The sequence below is a fragment of the Anolis sagrei genome, chromosome 3 (genome assembly GCF_037176765.1).
Source record: "Anolis sagrei isolate rAnoSag1 chromosome 3, rAnoSag1.mat, whole genome shotgun sequence".
Lineage (NCBI taxonomy): Eukaryota > Metazoa > Chordata > Lepidosauria > Squamata > Dactyloidae > Anolis > Anolis sagrei.
This window is the reverse complement of record NC_090023.1, coordinates 93748271-93775535: the sequence shown is the minus strand read 5'-3', so window position 1 is coordinate 93775535 and position 27265 is coordinate 93748271. Positions and strand designations below refer to the sequence as shown.

At 41.0% G+C, this 27265-nt stretch overlaps 1 protein-coding gene across 7 annotated transcripts in view; it reads left to right on the top strand.

Annotated features, from left to right (window-relative positions):
- Positions 1–27265, top strand: part of TBL1X (transducin beta like 1 X-linked) — a 178075-nt gene that overhangs the window by 138291 nt on the left and 12519 nt on the right. For all 7 annotated transcript variants that reach the window (XM_060769926.2, XM_060769924.2, XM_060769922.2 and 4 more), the window contains 6 exons: positions 15430–15575; positions 17818–18079; positions 20057–20189; positions 21632–21773; positions 26637–26700; positions 26814–26911. In XM_060769926.2, coding sequence (XP_060625909.1) covers positions 15430–15575; positions 17818–18079; positions 20057–20189; positions 21632–21773; positions 26637–26700; positions 26814–26911 — 845 coding nt within the window. The remainder of the gene's footprint in view (positions 1–15429; positions 15576–17817; positions 18080–20056; positions 20190–21631; positions 21774–26636; positions 26701–26813; positions 26912–27265) is intronic.

The following is a 27265-nucleotide window of genomic DNA, read 5'->3' as shown; positions in this document are numbered from 1 at the left end:
AATCAGTTGGAATATTTCACCAGGGGTTTTTTGTGTGAGAGAAGATACATCCAGGCCCCTTCTACACTTCTATATAAAATCCAGATTATCTGCTTTGAACTGGAGTATGTGGCAGTAGACACATATAATCCAGTTCAAAGTAGATAATGTGGGTTATCTACTTATATAACCTGGATTATATGGCAGTGTAGAAGGGGCCCCAGTTGCATTCTATGATTTTATTTTAACCCTCAAGGCCACATATACCGCAGATGCAGGACGTAACATTCCCATCATATCTGGATTCATGTCCATTCTCTCCCAACTGAACTGTTGTTCTTAGGGCCATCTCAGATTGATCTAGGCAAAGTAGACCCATTAAATTAATTGCTGAATGATAATTGTTAAATCCCAATGAGTAATTGGGTCTACTCTAGTTGGGGTTAGAAATTGGATTTAGGCCTTAGTCAGATAGATTTTTGAACTGGGAAGATTAGGTTCTGGGGAAATAAAGGTATTTTTGTGCTTCAGACATAAGAACCACTGCTTTAAAAGACTTCTTCATTGTCCACAGCTGTGGAAAAAAATAAGAATATGTTTCTAGTTAGACATCAACTAACTGTCATTGCTATTTAGAAGAGAAGGAAACTATTTCTCAGGATCTCATCTCATGGACTGCCAAAACCCTAATTCTGCACTGTAGTGTATTCAAAATCATATTAACCTGCCATTCAATTTGGTACATTGTGTGGGTATGTACATCTTCAAGTTGCCTATTGACTTATGGCATCTCCACAAATTTTGTGAGGTTTTCTTAGGGCCCTTCTACACAACCATATAACCCAGAATATCAAGGTGGAAAATCTCACAAAATCTGCCTTGAACTGGGTTATCAGAGTCCACACTGCCATATATCCCAGTTCAAAGCAGATAATGTGAGATTTTATTTAGCTGTGTGGAAGGGGCTGTAGAGAGATGTTTATTATAAAGTGTTTATTATACTGTGTTTAAACTGTATTTGTGGTTTACATTTGTTGCCATGGCCTAGCTGTGAGGGATAGGTTGCCATGGAGACAAGGCAGAGGAGGTGGGCGGAGCTTAAGGAGAAAAAGGTTTGAAAGTGTCAGTTAATTTTTAGTCAGGAGGAAGAGACCCTGAGAAGAGGAGCAGAGACAGTTAGGTCTCTGGGGTGTGAAGCAGCATAGATTCAGTTAGTTCTTAGTATTTGTGAATATTTCTTCAGCAAGGGAGCTGAAGGTGAAACCTAGTTAGATTGCTTGAGTTAAAAAGAATCTAACAGAGGGGGGTTTAGGATCGCCAGTAGTGTAAGACTGGAGATCAGTGGTTTGATCCGGTATAGGACAAACAGTGTGAATATTCACAACAGGGAACACTGAAATAATAAAGCACTTCACTGAAGAAGGAGTTTATAAGATTGTAACATCTAAAGCCTGAATGTATCTCAACCCAGCCATATTGTAACCATCAAGCATATGCCAAGCTCAACCTCTCAATATTGCAACAATTACGCTTTGTTTAACAATAAACTTGTTCTCTTTGTTATTTTAAACCTGCCTCATCTCCATTGATTTTACGTTCGGTGCATTCCACTCTGCCAAAGTTACTTCACAACGCAAATAGGGATAAACAGAGACTTTAAGACCAGCGTCTCTAAACATATTGGTGGCAGTTTAATTTAGCAGTCTCGGAACTTCCTTACATTTTTGGTGATCCCATTCGGTGGGATTAACACCACGTCTTTACATTTTATTGGTGGCATTGATACGTTTCTTTACATTTTTTGGTGGCAGCGGTGGGATTCGAACCCACGCCCCCGAAGAGACTGGAGTTTGAGCTAGAGAAGCAAGGATTAGCTTTGTCTCAAACATCCAGTGATACCCAGGAAGGGAGATCTGGAGTGGATACCCCAGATTTGACAAAGAAATTCCCAAAATTTACCAAGGACGATTGTCCAGAGAAATTCCTAATATCTTTTGAGAGATGTTGTCGAGATTTTGGGGTGGCTAAGGAAAAATGGATGACATACCTTAGGCCTCAGATAAGTGGGAAACCTTTGCAGATTTATGGACAGATGCCTGAGGAGTCTTGTGGAGACTATGAGCTGTTTAAGAAACAGATTCAACAAGAGTTTAGATTGACTCCTGAATATTATAGATTTAAGTTCAGGACATTAAAGAAAGATAAAACACAAAGTTTTGCTCAGGTGGCCTCTAGATTGTCTCAACTGTTCGATAGTTGGATAAGGACGTCTGAGGTGGAAGATTATCAACAGCTGAGGGAACTTTTAAAGCTGGAACAGTTTTTTCAATTAGTGCCTTATGATATTCGCTGGGTGATTCAAGATCGCAAGCCATCCACTATTGTAGAGGCAGCGGTTATGGCAGATCAAATAACAACCTTAAAAGAAGGATTCAAAAGGGAAGATCCACCAAATGACAAAAGAACAAACAGGCAGCCATTTTATTCACAACAAACGCGCCCACAGCAAGAAAAGGGCTCTGACTTAGAAAACACCATCTATAGGAGGCAGAGTGTAACAAGACAAACTGCTCCTGAGGTAAAAAGACGGTGCTTTCAATGTGGAAAATTGGATCATATAAAATATCAATGTCCCCTGTTAAGGAAAGAGAAAACAACCCTCTTTGTGAATAAAGTGAAAGAAACACCCAAGACAGAACCAGATACTGTTTCAAAGGAGAGTTCAGGCTCAGAGCCTCAAGAGAAACAATGTTTGTTCATCTTGTCAGGCAGCCCATCTAAGGATTACTTAGAAACCATTTCTATTGATAACAAAGATAGGAAAGGACTTAGAGATACAGGCTCCGAAGTGTGTATAGTGCACCCCGAAATAATACCTCAGAAATTTCAGCAGCCAACCTCTGAAATAAGATTAAAAGGTTTAGGACCTGCGATACCAACAGCAGTAGTGACTTTGCCAATAGAATATGAAGGATGGAAGGGTATGTGGGATTTTGCAGTCAGTCCTGACATACCATACAAATGTTTAATTGGAAATGATTTGGCCAAGAAGATTGAAAGCTGGAGGATGGCGTGTGAGGAGAAAGAATGTAACAACGAAAACCCTGAACAAAAAGCCATGTGTTTTGCCATACAACAAGATGGGGATGAGAGTCCGGAATCCAGTGCTACAGTTGCTGAGCTGGTTAAGAGGACGGGAGGAGTTGAAGAGATTCGGCAGGAACAAGGAGCCGATGTTTCTCTTAAACCTCTATTCGCTTTAGCTCAAAACCCCACAGTATCGGCAAAAGAACAGCCCTCCGAGTTTGTGTTAAAGAATGGTGTCTTATATAGAGAAACCAGAAGTGTGAACTCGACAGAAGGATCAGTAACATGTAGTCAAATTGTAGTGCCTCAAAGTTTTAGAGAACAGCTGATGAGGGTGGCACACGAAAACCCTCAAGGTGGACATTTGGGTGTGAGGAAAACCACGAAGAGAATTACTAAGAACTTTTATTGGCCTGGCATGTTCCAGAGGATCAAAGAGTTTTGCCAGTCTTGTGACATCTGCCAGAGATTGAGTACTGGAAGGGATAAAGTTAAAGCTCCTATGATCCCTATGCCAATAATTGGAGAACCATTTTACAGAGTAGGCATTGACATAGTGGGTCCTCTTTGTAAACCAAGCAGACGTGGTTACCGATACATTTTAACCATGATTGACTACGCCACAAGATATCCAGAGGCTGTAGCTCTGACTAACATTGAGACAACAACAATTGCAAATGCCCTGTTATCCATTTGGGGAAGAACTGGTTATCCTAGAGAATTGGTTTCGGATTTGGGAACCCAGTTTACTTCCAGACTTATGTCGAAATTGCTTGAGTTATGTGGAATCAGACACCTGACTTCAACAGCTTACCACCCACAGACCAATGGACTAGTTGAAAATATGAACAAGACTTTAGTCAAAATGATAAAGTCTTACAGTCAAGAGAAGCCATACGACTGGGACGTCAAATTGCAACAACTGTTATTCGCCTACAGGACCGTCCCTCATGACAGTACTGGCTACAGTCCATTTGAGTTGCTATATGGAAGGAAAGCTCGTGGTCCATTAGATCTGATAAGAGAATATTGGGAGGAAAGTCCAGCAGCAGATCCAGTTCCAGTGTCGGAGTATTTAAAGGATCTTCAAGCAACAATGCAGCTAGCTAGGGACATTGCTCAAGAACATTTACTTGCGGCTCAGCAGATTATTATTATTATTATTATTATTAACTTTATTTGTACCCCGCTAGCATCTCCCGAAGGACTCGATGCGGCTTACACAGGCCGAAGCCTCAAAACAACAATACAGTAGAGAGCATAACATCACAATAGCAAGCAAATCAGCAATAAACAAAATAGCATAACACCACAATAACAAAGCAAATCAAACAATAAGCAAAATAACAACAATAGCAGTACATCAAGACATTATTAAAACTGGTTCGGCCGGCGCACTGGGGTACAAGGGTTAAAAGTGCTGAAATGGCAGGAGGCACGTGGGATTAAAAGTGCAGTGTGCAGCGACAATTAGTTATGCTAAGGTGCTACTAGGACTTGGGGTGGGGATTCCTAGTCTGAGAAGGCACAACGGAACAGCCAAGTTTTTAAATTCCTTCTGAAAACGGCTAGAGTAGGGGCCTGTCTGAGATCTTTTGGGAGGGCGTTCCAAAGTCGGGGGGCCGCCACAGAAAAGGCCCTGTCCCGTGTCCCCACCAAGCGCGCTTGCGACGTGGGTGGGATCACGAGCAGGGCCTCTCCAGATGACCGAAGCGAGCGTGTGGGTTCGTAGATGGTGATGCGGTCACGCAGGTAGGGTGGTCCCAAACCGTTTAGGGCTTTGTAGGTAAGCACCTGCACCTTGAATTGGGCTCGGAAAATAAATGGCAGCCAGTGGAGCTCCTTAAACAGAGGGGTAGACCTCTCTTGATAATGGGCCCCGGTTAACATCCTGGCTGCTGCCCGCTGGACCAATTGAAGTTTCCGAGCCGTCTTCAAGGGCAGCCCCACGTAGAGCGCATTGCAGTAATCCATTCTAGAGGTGACCAAGGCGTGGACCACCCCGGCCAGATCAGCCTTCACGAGGTATGGTCGCAGTTGGCGCACAAGTCTCAGTTGCGCAAAGGCCCTCCCGGATACCGCCGACACCTGAGCCTCAAGTGTAAGCGAAGAATCCAAGAGGACGCCCAAACTGCGGACCTGTGGCTTTAGGGGGAGTGTAACCCCGTCCAACACAGGTGACCACCCTATACCCCGATCCGGTTTACGATCGACCAGGAGGACCTCTGTCTTGTCGGGATTGATCTTCAGCTTGTTCTTCCTCATCCAGATCGACACAGCGGCCAGGCACTCGTCTAGCACCTGAGAAGCCTCCTTGGAATTAGGTGGAAAAGAGTAGTAGAGTTGTGTGTCATCCGCGTAGAGATGGCACCCAACTCCAAAACTCCGGATGACCTCTCCCAGCGGTTTCATGTAGATGTTAAAAAGCATGGGAGACAGAATAGAGCCTTGCGGGACCCCACAGGTCAAAGGCCAGGGGTCCGAGCAGGCGTCTCCCAGCTTCACCATCTGAGTTCGTGCCTCCAGGAAGGACTGGAGCCACGACAAAACCGTGCCCCCAAGGCCCATCCCGGAGAGACGACCCAGAAGGATACCATGATCGATGGTATCGAAAGCCGCTGAGATGTCCAAGAGAACCAGCAGGGTCACACTCCCCCTGTCCAGCTCTCTGCGGAGGTCATCCACCAAGGCGACCAAGGCTGTCTCGGTGCCATGACCAGGCCTGAAACCAGACTGTGACTGATCTAGGTAGTTGGTATCGTCTAGGAAGCCCTGGAGCTGAGAGGCGACCACCCTCTCCAGCACCTTACCCAAAAAGGGGAGGTTGGAGATCGGCCTGTAATTATTCAGCACCGTGGAGTCAAGGGAAGCTTTTTTGATAAGTGGGCGAACCACGGCCTGCTTCAAATTAGATGGAAAAATTCCTTGCTCCAACGATGCATTGATAATCGGTACAAACCAATCAAGCAACCCCCCTCTGGCTGATTTAATGAGCCAAGATGGGCATGGGTCCAGAGATGAGGTGGTCGCTCTCACAGCCCCAAGAATCTCCTCCACGGTTTCAGGAAGAACAAGCCTAAAAGAATCCCACAAAATTGGACAAGCAGGTGCCTCCGTCACCTCTCCTGGCACTGCGATGGAATTGGAGTCGAGCTCGAGACGTATCTGGGCGACTTTATCTGCAAAATGGTGTGCGAAATCGCGACACCGAGCTGCGGGGTCGTCAGGGACCTCCTCCACCGCAGGTGGGTGGAGGAGTTCTCCCACGACCCGAAACAGCTCCGATGATCTATTTGCTGCAGATGCTATACGAGCGGTCGTGAATGACTTCCTGGCCGCCCGTATGGCCACGGAGTATGCCTTAAGAGAGGCTCTAGCCCGTGTTCGATCAGACACATCTCGAGATTTCCTCCATTTGCGCTCTAGCCCCCTTCTCGTATGCTTCATCACAGCCAGCTCCTCGGTGAACCAAGGGGATGGCCTGTCACGACGCAACGAGATGGGGCGTTCGGGTGCGATCATATCTAACGCCCTGGCCATCTCCCCGTTATAGAGAGTTACCAAGGCGTCGATAGAATCGCCAGGCTCCAAGGCAGGAAGAACCCTAAGATTCCTCAGGAATCCATCCGGATCCATCAGTCTCCTAGGGCGGACCATCTTAATTTGTCCTCCACCCCTGCGGAGGTTTAGGGTCGCAGTAAGTCTAAATGTGATCAGATGATGGTCAGACCATGACACTGGAAGGATGTTTTGATCTTCCACTCTGAGAAGATCAAAAAGACTATTATGATTCTACTGCTAAACCAAAGATCTTCAACATCGGAGATGAAGTTTTATTTTTATCTCCCAACAAAACCAACAAACTTCAATTGGATTGGTCTGGACCCTGGAAGATCATCAGAAAGCACAACCAGATAAACTATGATATTTTTGATGAACATTCCAATGTAGAAAGAAGAGTCCATGTAAACATGTTAAAGCCTTATGTTGTAAGGTCTGCGAATGTATGTTTTGTTGTTTCGGAAGAGGAATCCGGTCCCTTTTCTTTTTGGGAGGGTGATCGTGAACAGTACAAAAATTTAGATCGGGTAGATATGAATATAGAATTGTCCCAACCACAGAGAAGAGAGGTTGTGGAAGTTTTAAGTAAATATAGAGACATATTTTCGGATTTGCCAGGAAAGGTCCAAGGAGTCCAGCATCAAATAAACACCGGTGATGCCACTCCTATAGTATCTCCACCCTACAGGGTCACGGGGAGAATTAATGAATGTATTGAAAAAGAGATTAGAGAAATGTTGGACCTAGGTATTATCGCTCCATCGGTTAGCTCTTGGGCTTCACCTATAGTGTTAGTACAGAAGCCAGACAAGACAATTAGGTTTTGTGTAGACTATAGGAGGTTAAATAAAGTAACCCAGACAGATACTTATCCTATGCCACGTTTAGACGATCTACTAGAAAGGATGGGGAAGGCCAACTTTATTAGTAGTATCGATCTGACTAAGGGATTTTGGCAAGTGCCCATGGCACCACAGGATCGACACAAAACCGCCTTCCGGACCCAAAGTCGGTTATATGAATTTTATGTCCTCCCTTTTGGGCTAAAAAATAGCCCGGCCACATTTCAAAGATTAGTGGACAGTGTTTTGAGTGGACTGGGGTCTTTCTGTGTAGCTTATATCGATGATATAGGGATTTTCAGCGATTCATGGGAAGATCACCTTGAACATTTGGATCTGGTGTTAAACAGGTTGAGAGAAGCAGGGTTAACTATTAAAGCTTCTAAGTGTAGGATAGGATACAATGTTACCAAGTATTTAGGACATTTAGTGGGAGGAGGTCATATTCGACCTGATCCTACTAAAGTGGCAGTTATTCACCAGTGGCCAGTGCCCAAAACGAAAAAACAGGTTAGGGCATTCCTTGGATTGGCTGGATACTATCGAAAATTTATCCCATCTTTTAGTAATCTGGCAGCCCCTCTTTCGGATCTTACTAAAAAGAAGAACCCGAACCAGGTAATTTGGACTCCAAATTGTCAAACTGCCATGGATCAATTGAAGGAATCCATTACTTCAGATTCTGTCCTAATGGCACCAGATTTTGACAAGCCTTTTATTTTAACGTGTGATGCATCGGATACTGGGCTAGGAGCTGTCCTAAGCCAATTAGATGTAGAAGAAGACAGACCTATATTGTTTTTAAGTAAAAAATGGCATTCTAATGAGTATAGTATGTCAACAATTGAAAAAGAATGCTATGCCATTATCTGGTCAGTTAAGAAACTAAAACCGTATTTGTGGGGTAGGAAGTTTACCTTACAAACAGACCATGCTCCATTACGATGGCTAGATAATGTGAAAGGTACGAATAACAAATTGTTAAGATGGAGTTTGTGTTTACAGGATTTTATATTTGAAATTAGACATGTTTCAGGTAAAAGAAATATAGTTGCGGACGCCTTATCTAGGATTCCATAGGTTAAAGGTTTGTATGTATGTGCAATTGAAATGTATTTAACCATAATATGTTTCCCTTTCAGAATTGATGTATATGTATATATTGTTGAATAATATGTAGGATTATTTTTGCCATTCTAGGATTGAGAATGGTCCAAAAATAATTTTTCTGGGGGGGGAAGGTGTAGAGAGATGTTTATTATAAAGTGTTTATTATACTGTGTTTAAACTGTATTTGTGGTTTACATTTGTTGCCATGGCCTAGCTGTGAGGGATAGGTTGCCATGGAGACAAGGCAGAGGAGGTGGGCGGAGCTTAAGGAGAAAAAGGTTTGAAAGTGTCAGTTAATTTTTAGTCAGGAGGAAGAGACCCTGAGAAGAGGAGCAGAGACAGTTAGGTCTCTGGGGTGTGAAGCAGCATAGATTCAGTTAGTTCTTAGTATTTGTGAATATTTCTTCAGCAAGGGAGCTGAAGGTGAAACCTAATTAGATTGCTTGAGTTAAAAAGAATCTAACAGAGGGGGTTTTAGGATCGCCAGTAGTGTAAGACTGGAGATCAGTGGTTTGATCCGGTATAGGACAAACAGTGTGAATATTCACAACAGGGAACACTGAAATAATAAAGCACTTCACTGAAGAAGGAGTTTATAAGATTGTAACATCTAAAGCCTGAATGTATCTCAACCCAGCCATATTGTAACCATCAAGCATATGCCAAGCTCAACCTCTCAATATTGCAACAATTACGCTTTGTTTAACAATAAACTTGTTCTCTTTGTTATTTTAAACCTGCCTCATCTCCATTGATTTTACGTTCGGTGCATTCCACTCTGCCAAAGTTACTTCACAACGCAAATAGGGATAAACAGAGACTTTAAGACCAGCGTCTCTAAACATATTGGTGGCAGTTTAATTTAGCAGTCTCGGAACTTCCTTACATTTTTGGTGATCCCATTCGGTGAGATTAACACCACGTCTTTACATTTTATTGGTGGCATTGATACGTTTCTTTACAGGGGCCTTCAGCAAATAATACTCAGAAGTAATTTTACCAATGTCTTTCTTTGAAATGTAACTTACATCATTTGTTGGAAGTCTCCCAACCAAGTACTAACCAGGGCTGATCCTACATAGCTACCAAGGTCAGTTGGGATTTGGCACCTTTAAAGAATTAGGTTCTTGTTACTTCTTCCAAATGCTTGATAATTAATCTTCCTTTGAGCTTTTGGTATGAAAAGGGGCGTGGTCAGGATGCCTTTGTTCAGTTTTGACTGGTTAATACCAGTCATGAGATCTTAAGGCAAAAACCTGAAACCAAAAGAAGCCCTTGATGATGTCTGCAAACCTGAGACACTAAACATCAACACCAGCTGCTTAGAATATGTCACAGATTTTTTTCCCAAAAATCTAACAAATGAGAATGCATACACACAAATGACTTTTAAGTTTGTGCTCTCACCCTGAGATTCCTTTCCCTTGCAATAAGATGATCTAAGTCCTGAAATCTGAAAACCATTATTATCCATTAGCCATTTTCTCTCATCCGCATTGGTGGCACAGCTCCAGTCATCAGTTCCCACTCATCAGCAGTGTGGGTTTTCTGATTGCCCATTGGGCTAGAGATAGATTTAGAATTCAAAGACATAGCCATGTTAGTCTGGAATCTCAGTATGTAAAGAGAACCAGTGGCACCTTAAAGTCTGAGAGAAAGAAGATGGTAGCATAAGCTACATCTTAAAGAGTAGATTTAGCCTACGAAAGGTTGTGCTGCCAACTTTGTTTCTAGGGTGCTACAAGATCCCTTTGCATACCATTGGTTGCCAGTTTCCCCTCATGCCTTCAGATATGAATACACAGTGCAGTGGCAGTTGGGTAGGCCTCTGAGACCAGAGATCTGAATTTGTATTATTTTAAAATGGGAGCACCAAAAGCTACAAAAAGAGCATTTACACAGATGCTAGATACTTTGAGTTAAGATAAAAAAGACTGCTAAGGAAGGAGTCACTGATTTTCAATCTCTTAGCAATATGGCTAAGCAGAGAAACCTTTGATTCCATAGCCCTACTAGTATAAAATAATTTTGACATGAAATAATGACACCCTGTGAAGTTCATTTTCCTTCTGATCAAACAGATGGTTTTTTTGCTTTCATTTTCAGATGTGCTTTTAAATATATCTTCCACTTCTCATTTCAGAAATGGAGAAGAAACTCTACATAAAGTAATAATAATCAGCAAAAGGAGATTATTTTCCACAGTGCCATTCAATTAGATTGGTTAGCTGCATTTTTAGAAACAATTGAATTTGCAGTGCAACCATATGCTATTATGGAAGAAAATGATTTGGAGATATAGCTTAGCAACTAATTAAGCTCTTGGTGGATATGAACATTGGTTTCATGAGAGGTTACATTACTTGTTATTCAGAACCCAACTTCTTCTTTTTGGGGGAAATAAGCTGCAGTGATTTTCCCTCTCCTCTAATTTTAAGATTAATTCTGCAGCCATAACTATAATCTAAAATTTGCAGTGCTCCCCAAAGCAAGTGAAGCCACAAAGTGAATAGGAAAAGGCCTCCATTAGTTTTGCCATAACAATTTTGAAGACACCCCACTTATCTTTAAGTCTTCTCTGATGTGACAATACCAGTAATGGTAGTAATTTGAGTGTTGATCTAGGACCCCAGAATTCAAAACTCCATTTGATCATTGAGCATCCTTGAGTAAATCCCTCTCTCACACCTCAAAGGAAGTCAATGGCAAAAAAAGTCACAGAACAACAATAAAGTGCTTTTCTATACCATCTTCGGATGTGCTTACTTTTGTTTTGAAATGGTGATATGGTACATTTTTGGTGTTTTCTAATAACAGGGGCTTCAAACAACACAGCCATTACTGTTAAAAATGAGAGGTACAGTAGAGTCTCGCTTATTTGACCTTCGCTTATCCGACATTCCGTCTTATCTGACGCTCTTATCCAACACTCACCTTTTCCTCCAGCATTCCTTCTTCAATTAAAGGAGCGCTCCCCAACTCTATCTCCATTCCCAATAAATGGAAAAGGCAAGAAAAGGAAGAGGGAGGAAAGGGGGAAAAGAGGCAGGACCAGAAGCAGAAGCATCCTCCCTCCTTTCCTCTGTGATTTCCCCACACCTCTTCTGCATCCAGGCACTTCCTCCAGTGATTTTGTTGTAGTTCAGCATGTTGCTCGAGTTGCTACTCCTAGTAGCAGGGAGAACGGGTCTACTTCAGAGTCAGAGGGAGAACAGCAGCGTCAGCACATTAGAGAAATCATTATGGCTCCAAGCGATACTGACACGTTCCCAGGTTTCTCTGATTGTGAGATGGGGGATGGGGAAGTGAGCAGAGGTGTAAAGAGGGCTGCTCGTGAGCCAGAGTCTGAAGGGGAATTACAAAGGAAGCGTATTCGGGAAATACGTTGTGCACCAACAGAGGATGAAGATTTTCTTGGGTTTGAAAGGAGGTCTGGGACTGGGAGTAATATGGAAGAAGAGGAGGAGTTAGATTGGACCTGTGTGCAAAACATAAGGGATATCTGTAACCAGCCCACCTCTAGTGAGGAATTTGAGAGGTTCACTGGGGATTGGCAGCCAGGGGACTCTTGGCAGGATCTAAACCCTGATAATCGTTGGCAGAGGTGGAGGGATGGGCATTCAGCTGCAGGTTTGGGAGCATCTGAGAGTGATGACGAGAGGGTGGGGAGCTCATCAAGCTCTGAGGAAGAACTTTGAGACAACAGTGGGTTCAGTTTGGACTACAAGTTGCAGAAGGCAAAGTGTCTTCATGGGACATAATTCTTTGTACCTGCCAACTTTCCACCTTGGGTCCTGGGCTATAGCTTTGAGTGTTCCTGTGCTCCAGTTTCCTCGGTGACTCCAGCATTGCAGCGTTGCTTCTCAACGGAATTGACTACGGACCGGTTTGACTTCGCTTTTGGACTTCTGGACTTTGTTTGCTAATATCTTTGTGACTTTAACAACTTTTAGTTTTGAAACCATGTTATTCCAGCTTCAAAGACTGTGCTTTTGTCCTATTTTGATTTTTAAGCAATTTGCTTCATCTTTTGTTTAATCCGAATTATTAGGCAGCGCTATAATCCGGATTATATTTTTGTTTCTCCTAACAACTTATTTTTGGTGCCAAATTGCTCCAGCAGACCTTAGCACTGAAGTTAAGTGTTTTGTAGGTCCTTTTGTTTGCAATAAAGCTGTGTTTGAACCTTTAATCTGTGTCTGGTGTAGTTTAAGGCTTCTGGGTCCTGACAGATTTATTGTGGCTGATTAACCAGTTGTGCTACCAACCCAACTTTTTGTTTATCTGACGTTCTGCCAACTTGTTTATGTCGGATAAACAAGACTGTACTGTACTGCTTAGTACTTCCTCCACTCAAAGCCTAATTAGTTTTTTAAACTATATATATATATCAGTTTCTTCATGGTAAAAGCACAAGATTTAACACAACTTCCATCTAACTATTATTTGACTTTTCAGATATTGGTGGTTACAATTGGGCCTGTTTGCTGTTTTGTCCACATTGAACACTTCATCTTCTCAAATCTTCTCATCTGTTTTCAAGCCTTCCTGTTTTTCAAAGTGGTTGACACTGGGATCTGTTTGTGTCAGAATTCCCTCAACCCTCCAATTTTCAGAATCAGAAAACACTAGCATATTGTCATATTATAATTTAAGTGATCCATTTCCTATGCTAAATTAAACTCATGGGATCATCCAGTTTTGAAATCAGGGACAGAATTTTTAATGTGGGTAGTTATGGATTCTTACGCGATTCTTGCTTAAAATCAACTGATTGGTTCTGATGCTGAGTTTCTGAGTTTTTCCCATTCAGAAGAGATTAAAGATATGACATGTCAACTTCTATGGAGTGGCAGTGTTTTCATTTACAACATATGGAGCTTTGCTTGAGTTCCTTCTACTTTTATAATGCTGATTCAATCCATGTAAAAAAGGAAGGAAGGACCCACAGTCTTAGTTAATCACTATATATTGTCAGTCAGTAGCTGTTGTATTTGCAGTTTTATGATTGAATGGAATGATGGAATTGAATTAGATCTCTTTTACCTACCCAAATGAATACTGGCTTTTATGAAGCTTTGCTGTCAAGCTTGCTGCTACTGTCCAGGTTGTTCTCAGGTTATTTCTATAGCCGTGCACATAAGGATTAGGATAAGACCCTGCTTGTTAAAAAAGAAGGTTTTATCTTCAAGTCCTTTCCAGGATTCAGTTTGCTAGGGTCAGTATAGCTCTCTCATCTGATTATAATCACAGTGGCAGATGAATTCATAATCAGCCCTTTGAAAAGTTTTGCTTTGATGTAATGGAAATAATGGGTTGATCAGAGATATCAGCTTAACTGTTTCCTAACCTGCTTCCTCTACTAACATTCATTTCCCTTGCCCTTTTATGCCCTTTGATATTTTCATGGTTTCTAGAAGGATAACCTTTCACTTTCTTTGGGCCATGGCTTGTGGCCAGTCAACCCCTCTCTGTCATGGAATGGTTCCCTTTTATTGAATGAGTGAGCGGTGCGTCCCTCTGAGAACCCTCAGAATATGTTTTGGAAGGATTTTGGGACTGTCCAGAACAAATTTTGGGCTGTCACAAGCATGCCCTCCTACATTTCTCACGTGAAAATTGGGACAAGTGTGCCCAGACAACATTGGAGTGCAGAAAAGATGGCAAAAGTCACTAGTGAGGAAAAGCTTGCAGAGGCTGTAACAATTTGCTTTTACAGAAGCCTGTTATTAAGAGCAAGATTTGTCTTCTTTTTTCCTCTCCCCCTCACAGATTTAATTCAATGCAAGCTACTTTTGTAGTTTGATATCAGTCGGAGCAACTGAAGTAAGTTGGGAGGGAAAAGGGGAGAATAAAAGAAGGAGAGAAAAACTAGGGCATTTTGGAAGCAATGACAGTGGGAGGACAGATTTAATCAGGACAGTTGGAGAACATGCATGGGTTATTGGAGAACATGCATGTCTTCAAGTCCTTTCCAGAATTCAGTTTGCTAGGGTCAGTATGGCTCTCTCATCTGATTATAATCACAGTGGCAGATGAATTTATAAGTTGGACAGTTGGAGAACATGCATGAGAGGACAGTGGTCTTCATGTACCACATGAATTTTCTCTTGTGGTGTACTGCATATTGAACATACCCAATCCACATGCACCATTTTCCATCTGCCTGATATGAATGTCTTGCTGTTTCTTTCCAAAACTATCATAAGCCTCATTCATGCATTCACAAAGAAGGAAATGAATAGGAGGGACAAGGGTTGGTGAGAAACCATATAAGCAGCCCATTCTTAAATGTTTAACAATGGTTGAGCATTTGGTAGCTTGTTGGCAGAGGCCTTGGGCCATTTGGGTATAGTACAGTAGAGGTTGACTTGTCTTTTCTCCCTTTTTCAGTTGGCTGATTTTCACTTCCTGTTAGTTATTTTGGTATGTTAGATTTAGCTGCAAAATCTGGAGGGAGAGGGTTGAAAAGATGTCATTCTTTTCCTGCACTGGAATTGTTCCCCTGTGTGAAGCAGTGAATTGTGACTACCTTTTTGAAGAGAAATGAAGTCTAGGTCTTGCAAAAGATCTCAGCACTGAGCCATAGTTTTGTAAAATGTGCACACCAAAATCACACAAATCTTTTTGCATAATGCTGACTGTTCTTTTTCAAAGGGACATATTCAGAAAAACATGTTGGCAAATGAATGTTTGGAAGAGATAGTTGCAATTCTTTGTAACCATCCAGCCTAATATGGCAAATTGATCTCTTTGGTTGGTTTGGCACAGGGACAGCGAAGTATTTAGGGTATGTGTCACATTGCAGAATGCTTGGATTTCCTGCCATGGCTTCTCTTTTTGCTTTCAGGTTTCTCCCACTCAGCCTTTACATTTGGAATAGAGAGTCATATTAGCCAGTCCAACATCAATGGAACACTAGTGCCACCTGCTGCCCTCATCTCCATACTTCAGAAAGGCCTGCAGTATGTGGAAGCAGAGATAAGCATCAACGAGGTTGGTATTACTGCAGCTTTAGGTGGAAAACAACACCTAATTTGAGTATATGTAAGGCTGTGTTTGACACTCAACAAGGACGTTGTGTCTACTTTAGAGTAAAGCATCTATTTATTTATTTATTTATTTATATATTTATTTATTTCCAGTGATATACAGCAAACAGATTGAGTCTTGTTCCTTTGTGTACCTCCATAGGCTGCAAATTCCACTGTATCTTTATTATTTCATGCCTTCGCATTTTTGAAAAAAATGTGTTTCCTCCCTTGCCCAATGATTTAATTATTTTTATTTCTGATATAAACATAGGATCCAACAAAAACTATATAACTTGGAGTCCTCGTGAACTACAAGTTAAGCATGAGTCAACAATGTGATGTGGCAGCTAAAAAAGCCAATGGGATTTTGGCCTGCATAAATAGGAGTATAGTTTCTAGATCAGAGAAGGCTGAGAGGAGACATGATAGCCATGTATAAATATGTAAGGGGAAGTCATAGGGAGGAAGGAACAGATTTGTTTTCTGCTGCCCTGTAGACTAGGACGTGGAACAATGGCTTCAAACTACAGGAAAGAAGATTCCACCTGAACATGAGGAAGAACTTCCTAACTGTGAGAGCTGTTCAGCAGTGGAACTCTCTGCCCTGGAGTGTGGTGGAGGCTCCTTCTTTAGATGCTTTTAAACAGAGGCTGGATGGCCATCTGTCAGGGGTGCTTTGAATGTGATTTTCCTGCATCTTGACAGGGGGTTGGACTGGATGGCCCACGAGGTCATTATTCTATTATATAATTTTACAATTCCCTCTGTCTTCCGATTTGTATCATGCCCATTCTAATCACAACATGCTATCTAGGTTGCTACAGAAACTTATTAACCAGGGCTACCAACTACCTTCTCTTGTGCTAAACTTATATGTACGGCATATGTTAGCAGGTGATCAAAACAGCAAGCTAACAGCACTTCTCCCAGTTTTGTTAAGAACGCTACAGTTATTCTCCAAAGATATACAAAAAGCCCTTCAGATTTACAGGTTTGATTTTTGTGGATTTGATTATTCCTGGATTTAATTAAAATGTTATCTCTAGGAATCTATATCCTCCAGTCATTTTATAGTCCACTTTCCAGGAGTTCACTGTAACTTCATGCTGAAGCACCTAGAGATTCCTAAACAAGTGTTCTCAGTAAAAAAAAAAGATATTTTCTTAATTTATGGGTTTCCCACCTTTATGAGTGTCCTGTGCCCCAAATCTTGGTGAATGTAGAAGCTTGACTGTATATATTTATTGAAGCAATTAACAAACAGAAAAATACATGTGTGTATATATAATTAGTAGCAATTTCAGGCAGATTTACATGACTTTGAAGTGAAGCTAATGCATCTTTCTCTGGATATGGTGATGTCAGATGAATCCCAAAAGGAGAGGTTGGATCACATGTTACATAATCACATGCTTTGAGAAAAGAGTATCTTATGAGCACATGAAAAATCTCTGACTCATCTACATGGAGCTCGCGTACCTGCATGACCCATCACTATGCTTAGAACAATTGTGCGAAACGCCCTTAATTTAAAATTTACATTTGGGGATTGTGTTGAAGGATTTGGAAATTAATTTACATTTGGATAACTTTGTTGGTTGAAGAATATTGGATTAAATGATATTGTGGATTCACTTTGAAAAAACGTGAACCCACAATGTACTCAACTTTGCTAACCCTGTCAGTATGCCAGCTTTGATGAGGGGCCTTTGTGAGTCCAGACTGCCATATAATCCAGTTCAAAGCAGATAGAATGAATTTTATATGGCGGTGTAGATGGGGCCTGAGATGTTTTGTAGATGTGTAGACATTTTGCTTTATAGTTCTTCATGTTTCTGCATTGGTTAGTTATTTGTATTATACAAACAGTAGTTCCTGGTATGACCTCAATATCTGCACTCAGTAATCATAATCAGCTCTATCAGGAGCGAAACATTCAACACAGCGCTGCCTGCTGCAACTAGCAGCTGGAAGCCCATCAAAACAGGAAGCTGTGGATTGTTTATTTAGCAACTGTGAAATTGCTTACTCTTCGGTTATTTTTACTTGCTCTGACCCAGATTTTTGTTGCCTCGTTTTCTTCTGCATAAAAGTGGAGGAAGGGAATTTTCCAAGAACAAATTGTAGCATTGACTGAAAAAGTGGATAACTCCAATCTGATTTTTTCCCCTTTTCTTTTCTTTTTCTGTCTTTTTACCATTTAGGATGGTACAGTGTTTGATGGCAGACCTATAGAATCACTGTCGCTGATAGACGCCGTAATGCCTGATGTAGTGCAGACCCGGCAGCAGGCTTTCAAGGAGAAGTTAGCTCAACAGCAAGCTAGTGCCGCACCAGCCATAGTGACAGCAGCTGCTGCTACAGCAACCACGACAACTGCAACGACAAATGCTGTCCCTCAGCAGAATACACCAAAGAACGGAGAAGCCACTGTGAACGGAGAGGAGAATGGGGCGCATGCAATAAGTAAGTTCAAATACCATTTCACATGAGTGCTAAGGGGTTGCTTGATGCACTAATGCTCATAGTGACTGTTAGCTCTCAAAACATCAGCTTTTTACTCTCCCTCTTTAGAGTGGGATTATTATTGGTTAATTTTTATTATGACTGCTTCAGTTTCACCTTTGTTCTCAATACCATCATAAGATTCCACTTTGTTCTTCTCTACATATGCCATAAAACTACACTAAGCAAAAACTCAGCATGGCAAAGTCATAGAATCATAGAGTTGGGAGAGACCTTGTGGGCCATGGGCCGTCACACCCAGACACTATAAAGTTAAATCTAAGATGTGCTTCTCTCTTTATCTGGGCAAACCGCGGGTGCCTTTCTTTGAAGCTCCAGATTCTCAGCAACTGAGGCCAGTCAAGAATTGAACATCAACAGAACATTTATTTTACAAAGTCCTTGGCAGACTTGGCACAGCTTGATGAAGTTACAAACACAAACAGTCAATTGGGAAACCATATAGATGTTCTTTCTTTCCTTTTTCCTTCAGTTACCGAGTTAACTTATCTCCAATGGTAGAAAAAAATCCTGGGATCTTTTACCCTAACCCTAAGCTGTTATCTTTCAGAAAGAGCAGGTCTTCCCCTATCTAAGCTCAAGATTAGTTTTGGAGATGAAGTAATGGAGCCTTTCTCAATGGCAGAGAAATCCGGAGATATTCCCTACCCCAGCAATGAGCTACTGTCTTCTAGAAAGTGCAGGTCTTTCTCTATCTGAGCTCAATGCCAGTTTCAAAGGCGAGAGGGTAACCTCGACCCTAATCTCAATCTCAATTTTACTCACAATGGCTTGTCCGAGCTTGCCTAGCTGGTCACCAGCACATCTGAGGCTTTTTCTATATTAAAGAAAGCAGGAGGGCTTTCCAAAATGGAGATCTCATCCCCAGGAAAAAGGGCAGTCTCTAGACCAAAAGGATACCTTTTTAAAACAATAAGTGCAAGTCCTTGCAGGCTGGCTTCCAACCTCTGTTAATAATTAACTTTCAGGGTGCTGCTGCAACCCTGGGGAAAATACAAAGGGATGTTATTTTATGCAACTAAAGGGCAAAGCAAACCAAGCTCCTGGAAAACGGAACAGGCCGTCCTGTCCAAACCCCTGCCAAGAAGCAGGGAAATTACATTCAAAGCACCCCGACAGATGGCCATCTAGTTTCTCCATTCCAAAGAAGGAGCCTCCACGACACTCCAGGGCAGAGAGTTCCACTGCTCAACTGCTTTCACAGTTAGGGAGTTCTGTCTAATGTTCAGGTGGAATCTCTTGTACACAAAGTCAAGGAGTCCTCCATGCTGCCTCCCTTTTTTTTATCAGATACAGTCTCAGGTTATAATTCCCAATTATAATGCCTTTGCCTCAGCCCTTATACTTTGTGCAGTAGTCTTGGATGAAAGTATCGTCCATGCCTCTAATCTCAATAAGGTTCGAGAATCTTTGCAGGATATCTGTCCCAATACTCTGCGCTGTAGTTCACCACAGACAATGTGTTATTAGCAAAAGGAGAAGTCCCTCTCTACCCCATGGGTAAACAGAGGTGAAAGGTGTGCTTTATGTATGGGCCATATATTCTCCTTGTCAACTGCTTTAACAATCTATATCAGCAACACCAAAGTATGTATGGCTGTATATAAAGAGTTTATCAGTTGAAAAATCCCATCTTATCTTCCTTAATTACCTGAGAACCAAGGTCTTATGGTCATATTTTTTTCCAAGCTGCAGTGCCTCACCAAGTAAGTAAATGCGACTAGATTTGTTGCAGATTTTGGCTCTAGTCTTGGCAGGAGTAATATTTTGCAAAAACATATGGCTGTGTTCAGCATGAGCCACAAATGACACCAAAATATACACCAAAGAGCTGCCATTTCGTAGAATGGGTCCTGTTTATTTGTCAATATTTATATTTAAATAATCATCCAATAAATAAATGGTGATATCTTCCAGATAATCATTCAAAGCCGATGGAAATTGATGGGGATGTTGAAATTCCTCCTAACAAAGCAACAGTCCTCCGGGGTCATGAGTCAGAAGTGTTCATTTGTGCCTGGAATCCTGTCAGTGACCTACTAGCATCGGGGTAAGTCCAATGTTCGGGGCCTCTTAATTCAGTACTGTGTGAGAAACACAAGTACTGCAACACTGCTGTGCTCCCACTGTGCCGTTACTGCATTCAGCTGCTTTCCCCAGCTGAGTACCTTCCAAATGTATTGAATTATCAAAGCCATCACAGGTAATGGCATAAACACACATGATACACATTTCTCCATCTTGCTCATATAATCTACTCTGATTAGAAGAACTCTTCAGAGCCTTTCCTAGCACTTGTTATCTGATCCCGCAAAAGAGAAAAGCTGCAAATAACTTTTTTTTAATCAGAGAGAATATCTTTTCAGATAGGTCTGGGTTAGGGTTAGGGTTCCTCCAGCACTGGAGTAATTAGAGATTCTTAAAGGAGTGTTCTCTCTATAAATCTCTAGTTCCTCCAGCATGACTCTGTGATCAACTTCCAGTGGATGTTACTGGTGTATCTAAACCACATGTGTCAAACTCAAGGCCTGTGGGCAAAATCTGGCCCTCAATGTCATTTTATATGTCCCTCCAGATGCTGGACTACAAGGCTTGTGGGGATGATGTCTGACAGTCCTTCAACCTTTCCCCAACCTCAGAGCCAGAAGGGCTGTTGGGTTGAAATTCCCATCATCCCCATTCGACATGATGATAATCAAAATTGATGGGAGTTGCCATTCAATAACATTTGCGGACCCAAATTGGGTACAAACGAAAGACCACTGACCACTAGAGAAAAACATATATATTTGGCACTCTGTATCCATGGATTCTCCATTCCCATATTCAGTGACTGCAACCATAAGGTTGATGTGACCCTTGATGAAAAGGAGTTTGATGCCCCTGTTCTAGGTGTTCCTAGGCAGAACCTTTTAATCGAATCCATAAACAATCAAATCCGCAAACATCAAACCCACAAATGTGGTGGTGCTGATTGCATTGTAGAAGTGAAGATATACAGTGTATGGTGTTGTTGTTGTTCATTTGTTCAGTCGTTTCCGACTCTTCGTGGCGTCATGGACCAGCCCACGCCAGAGCCCCTCTTCCTTTTTCCCCCTCTTCCTTTTTTCTTCCATTTTCCCCAGCATCATTGTCTTCTCTAAGCTTTCCTTTCATCTCATGATGTGGCCAAAGTACTTTGTCTTGGCCTCTACCATCCTTCCCTCCAATTAGCAGTCAGGCTTTATTTCCTGAAGTATGGATTGTTTGGATCTTCTGGTGGTCCAAGGCACTCTCAGAACTTTCCTGCAGTACCACAGTTCAAAAGCATCTATCTTCCTGTATGGTAAATGACTGTTAATTGGTAAAGAACTGTCCCAGTAGTTTTATGTTCTGTATTGCATTCACAGCATGATTTACAAAACTTTGAAAGAAAAAGAACTATCTATTGTTATATATAAGCTATGTAACATTCATAGTACATAAAACACTTTTAACATTTCCACTCCTCAGATCTGGAGATTCTACTGCCAGAATATGGAATCTTAATGAAAATAGCAATGGTAGCTCCACTCAATTAGTTTTGAGACACTGTATAAGAGAAGGAGGGCATGATGTCCCCAGCAATAAGGATGTAACGTCATTGGACTGGAATGTAAGTGAACTGCTTAAACTCTTTAAGTTGTCTAGGAACTATATTTAAATCTGTTCTTATTCTTCCTTTCTTATTTTATTTCCCATTTATAGGATGCTGGAGGTACTCAATTTGTTCAGGGATGCTTTACTTTTCTGTTTAATTGTATACTGCAGAGTCTTCCTCAGTTTACTACTGACTGATTGAATGAGGGAATGAATTCATATCCAACCTTTTTCCCAGAATAGGATTATAGATATCCTTGAGATGTTGTGGACTATAACTTCCAGAATCCCTAAGCTAGTGATGTTTGCTGGAGAATTCTGGTAGTTGTAGTTCAACCTGTCTGAAAGGAAGCAAGTTGGGGTCTTCATGTATATAGAACAGTGTTTCCCAACCTTTGGTCCCCCATTTGTCTTGAACTTCAGCTCTTAGAAATCTCAGCCAGTTTACCAGCTGTTAGGAATTGTGCAAGCTGAAATCCAAAACACCTGGAGGACCAAAGGTTGGAAAACACTGCTATAGAAGAAAAGTAAGATGGTACATCAAAAACAGTGCAGCAACAGTGGGGTTAAAAAAATACAAGCAAAGAATATTCTAAAATGTTGGGTCAGCTAACAGTTGGAAAGAGAGATTGGGGAGGGAAAGGGAAGCTAAAACACACTAGGGAAGCTAAAACCCAAAGGGAAGCTAAAACACACTATCATCATGGTTCTTCCTGTGGTGTTCCAAACATAAACATTAGTTCAAGTCTTAAGATGCATCAGATACATATCATTATCAGGCAGTTACTGAGACATTAATAAGTAACCAAAATTAGTAATATCTCTTTGCTGTTGATAAATAATAATTAGTCTCCCTCTCCATCCCTTCCTCTCTCCCTCCTTCCCTCCCTTCTTCTCTCCCTCTCTCTCGATATGTATACTGCATATGTCCCTAGTGAGCTTGGTATAGAAGTACAAATGCTTTTTATTACACATATAAGCCGCCCTGAGTCCCCATGTGGGAGAAGGGCGAGGTAGAAATGAAGGAAATAAATATAAATAAATATGAGAAACCTATAGAAAACAGGCACCATTTATTTCAGAGTGGGGAAAGCCTAGATGCATCATCCTACCTTCACACAAACTGCCTGCTGTTTTCAATCTAGGAAATAGTAAATATGTTTTTTCTTCTTGCTAAATCAGTGGTTCCCAACCTTTTTTTGACCACGTTAACCAGGGACTACTCTCCAACATTAGTACCAAAAGGGTTACTAATCCATTTTTGGTCAACTTTAAATTCGGGTTGGTTATTTGGGATGCTCATTCAGAAAATTGCATTGGATAGACCACATCAGATCTAGTTTCTGATACAGAGCATATGCCACCCAGTAGTCGCCATCTGCTCGCCCACAGAAAACCATATTTAATAATCTAGAGCTGATGTGGTAGTAGTAATCTTTCATGGGTAGTCAGCCTGTCCCCTCCTGATATCCCTGTTGCCTCTGCACTATAAGAGGGTTTCGTGAAAGTAGTCGCTCTCATTGCCAAGTGGTTTTGAGGCAACGGTGTAGTAACGGTAAGGCCGTGCTAAACAATGCTTTTTCTAATCTGTCTTAAACTAGGGCCTGGCAAATGTGTTGTTAAAATAAGAAAGAGAAGAGGCTTCGAAACATAGCTGGTGTGCTAGAAAAGGCTTGCTGTAAAATGCAATAACTGAAGCCTTTATTTTACATACCAAGCATTCAATAGTTCATTAAATACAATTGCAAACTTAACTGGGAGAAGGAGAAATATTTTGTTCAGCAACCGGAAGTATTTTTCATGTGGCTATGCAGGAAAGGTTTCTATTTCATTTTAAAGGCAAAGAAAAGTCATTTAAGGGAACTTTTGTTGCAAAGGATGGCACAGAATTCTCTGCTTTGCCTGATCTTCAATAAAAGACATGAGACATCACTAAGAAAAAGTCAACTAAAACAAAGAGATTTATATCTGTAAAATGAAACATGCCCCCTTTTTACAATTTTTGTTAGCATCTGAAAATAAATCATTTTTCCTTTGCAATATCGTATCAGCCGCTTCCCATCGCAGTGAAAATGCAGTTTGTGTCTTGTTATCTCTTAAAATGCCACTTGTACTGATGCTCCTCTCTTCTCTATGCTGTGCTGCATCTTATGCATAAGAATGCCGTTAGCTCCTCTCTTACTATACTATACTCTGCATTTCAGTGGCTGCAGCAAAGCTGCTTTCTTGATATTTTTATTAATTATTGTTAATACAATCACATTTGCAATCAAAGGAGTATACATTCCAAAAATAAAGAAAAAGAGGGGGAAAGAGAGAAGAAAAGAGGAGAAAGAAAGTGGGGAAGATAAATAACTAATGCACAGTCGGGCTGTGATCTCCCACTCCATCCTGACTCTAATGAAAAATATATATTATTCTACCATTACATATCCAACTAAATTGCCCTACTAAAATTACTAATAACCATAACCACATATTATTCCATCCTTAGATTTCTTATTGTGTTAAATTTTTACATAAACAATCTAATTTTCAATATAAAGTAATATATATTCCAAAAACAAGGAAGAAGACAAAGAGAAAAAAACAGGAGGAAAGAGGGGAAAGGAAAGAGGAGGGGAGATATAAAATATACATAGTCTGTGACTTCCCAGCCCATCCTGACTGCAATGAAAAGAAAGAACATTTCTACCATTACAAATCCAACTAAATAATCCTACTAAAATTGCTAATAATTGTTACCACAGATTATTAGATTGATAGATTTTTGTACTACTTGAAAAATATATAAATGGTTTCCATCTTTCAAAAATGTTTCCATTGGCTTATTAGGAAAAAAGAAGGCTGCTCTCTAATCTTAATCCCAGGGAAGGAGTTGAAGTGTTAATGTTGTTATTGAGCCTGTTAAAGTCATTTAAATTGATGGTGACTCAAAAATGAATCTACCAAAGGGATTTCTAAGGCTGAGATGGTGTGACTTTCCCAGGGTCACACAGTGAGCTCCATGGCTGAACAGGGACTCAAACTCTGGTCTCCAGAGTCATAGTCCAATGTTCACATTGGCTCTCTTAGAAGCCCCCAGTGGCACAATGGGTTAAATCCTTGTGCCGGCAGGACTGAAGGCCAGCAAGTCAAAGGTTTGAATCTGGGATCAGTGCAGATGAGCTCCCTCTGTCAGCTCCAGCTCCCATATGGGGACATGAGAGAAGCCTCCCACAAGCATGGTAAAACATCAAAACATCTGGGCATCCCCTGGGCAATATCCTTGCAGCCGGCCAATTCTCTCACACAAAAAGCAACTTGCAGTTTCTCAAGTTGATCATAACATGGGGGGGGGGGGGATCTGGCTCTCTTGCATGCAAGGACTGGGAAGTCTACATCTATATTTCTCTCCTAAATACTTTTGGTAATCATTTCGTTTAGGAGCCAATCTCTACCCAGAAGCAACTGTTACTTCCTACTTATAATTCAGTGAAGGATGTCTTCTGTATTCTTTTAAAAGTGTTTATTTATCATTAAAATATTTATGCTGTATCTTCTACAATCTCAGAGCAGTGCACTGATTAAATAAATTAAAACCATTTAAAATGTAAGAAATAATTTAAATACTGTAAAAGCTTAGTAAATAATGTACAGAATTTTGAACAGATTGTAACAGTTTTAAAACCATGTGCTTATAGATTTGGGCTAAGCTGCTAGACCCCAAAGGCTTTGATAAACAGCCATTTTTAAACATAAGTGTTGAAATGATGCCAGTGCTGGTTTCTCCCAGGCCCTTGAGGGGAGGATGTTCTACAGTCTTTTCAGTAGATATTTTAAACAGCATCATCTCAGAAATTGACTGAGTGTGTAATAATAATGGACTGAATCCAGAAATTAAACCATACTTCAAAGTATGACCTTTTGAAATAGGTTGAATTTAAATTAGTCAAAGCTAACTCTAACTTGTTTTAGTGGAATAGTTATGCTGCCAGTCAGACCCAGTCGAGGTCCCATTATCCTTATATACCTTTTTTAAAATATATCCAAAACCCAATAAAGCATCTGATCAAACACAAATGGCAGAAAAGGATCCAAGATCAATGCAACACTGCCTGTCCTGTGACTATCATGTCACTCCTCTTCTGTCCATATATGTTCATGTCAACGCTGACTTATGGAAACCCTGTAATAGTTTGATTGCTCACTTCTTTACTTTTCTTTTTGCAAAGTTAATTAAGAGGAGATTTTCCATTACCTTCCTAAAAGGCAGTGTGTGGGATGCCCAAGGTTACCCAGTGAGTTTTCATGGCTGAGCAAGGATTCAAGACCTAGTCCTAGTCCATCACTCAAACCAAATTTATTGTTAATTTCCTTCAAATTGACTTTTGTGACTCATGCCTGCTCCTCTATGTCTGAGAGACCTCCAAATCACCCGCAACAACCCTACTCAGGTCTTGCAGACATAGGGCCATTGCTCCCACCATTCTTCACCATGGGAGTGTCTCAAAAATGTAAGCTAAAGTATGACATGTCCAAGGTCACACAGTGGGTTTCAGTGACTGAGTAAAAATCCAAACCATGGTCCCCTGGGCTCCTAGACTAACACTCAAACTACTATGCCATTATGGCTTCCTCACAAGGCTGGCCAAGTGTACAATTGTTTGGTGTATTTGGGTAATGCTTGTTGTAAGCTGCCTCGAGTCCCTTCGGGGAAAGGGAGTGAGATATAAATAAAATTTATTAAAATGTATTATTATGGTACTTGTTCTTGCTCAGTGGAGAACCTCATTTTCCTTACATATAGTTGATGACTGAATTGATGAGTAAGAGCTGCCTCTGTAGTTTTTCTGTTTTATCAAAAATGTATCTTCTTTCCTTTCTTCACATTCTCCAGAGCGATGGAACACTACTGGCTACAGGCTCATATGACGGCTTTGCAAGAATATGGACAGAAGATGGTAAGACCGAGCAGTTGTTATTTCCAAATAATTATAATGCTTCATCGTGCAGAAATATTTCAATTTGAAATATTTGAAACATTGATTTTTTTCCCCCTTTACATCTATTTCAGGAAATCTGGCAAGCACCTTAGGTCAACATAAAGGGCCTATATTTGCTCTGAAATGGAACAAAAAGGGAAATTATATTTTAAGTGCTGGTGTTGATAAAGTAAGTGTTGAGATGCACAACTCGCAGGCATACATCATTAAATACTCAGAGAACTTTTAACTTGGTACTTTTTTGCTCAGGAATTGCTCTGAGGAACTCAGCAGAATTTCCTTTCTGGTCCTTTAAGAGTGTTTTCAAAAAGGTCTTGATTCACTCAGAGCAATTGTTTGCTGCCTTAAGAGATGGTACATTTGTGTAATGCAGTCTGTCTTGTAAAGTCTTGAACAGTCTTCTATTTGCTATAAAGTTTGTGAGTTCTTGAAAGTTTAAATTTAAAAAACCATTAGTAGCAAACACTTAGATTGAAAGTTTAGCAAAGCTTTCATTTGCCCCCCCCCCCCCCCCCGGCTTAGA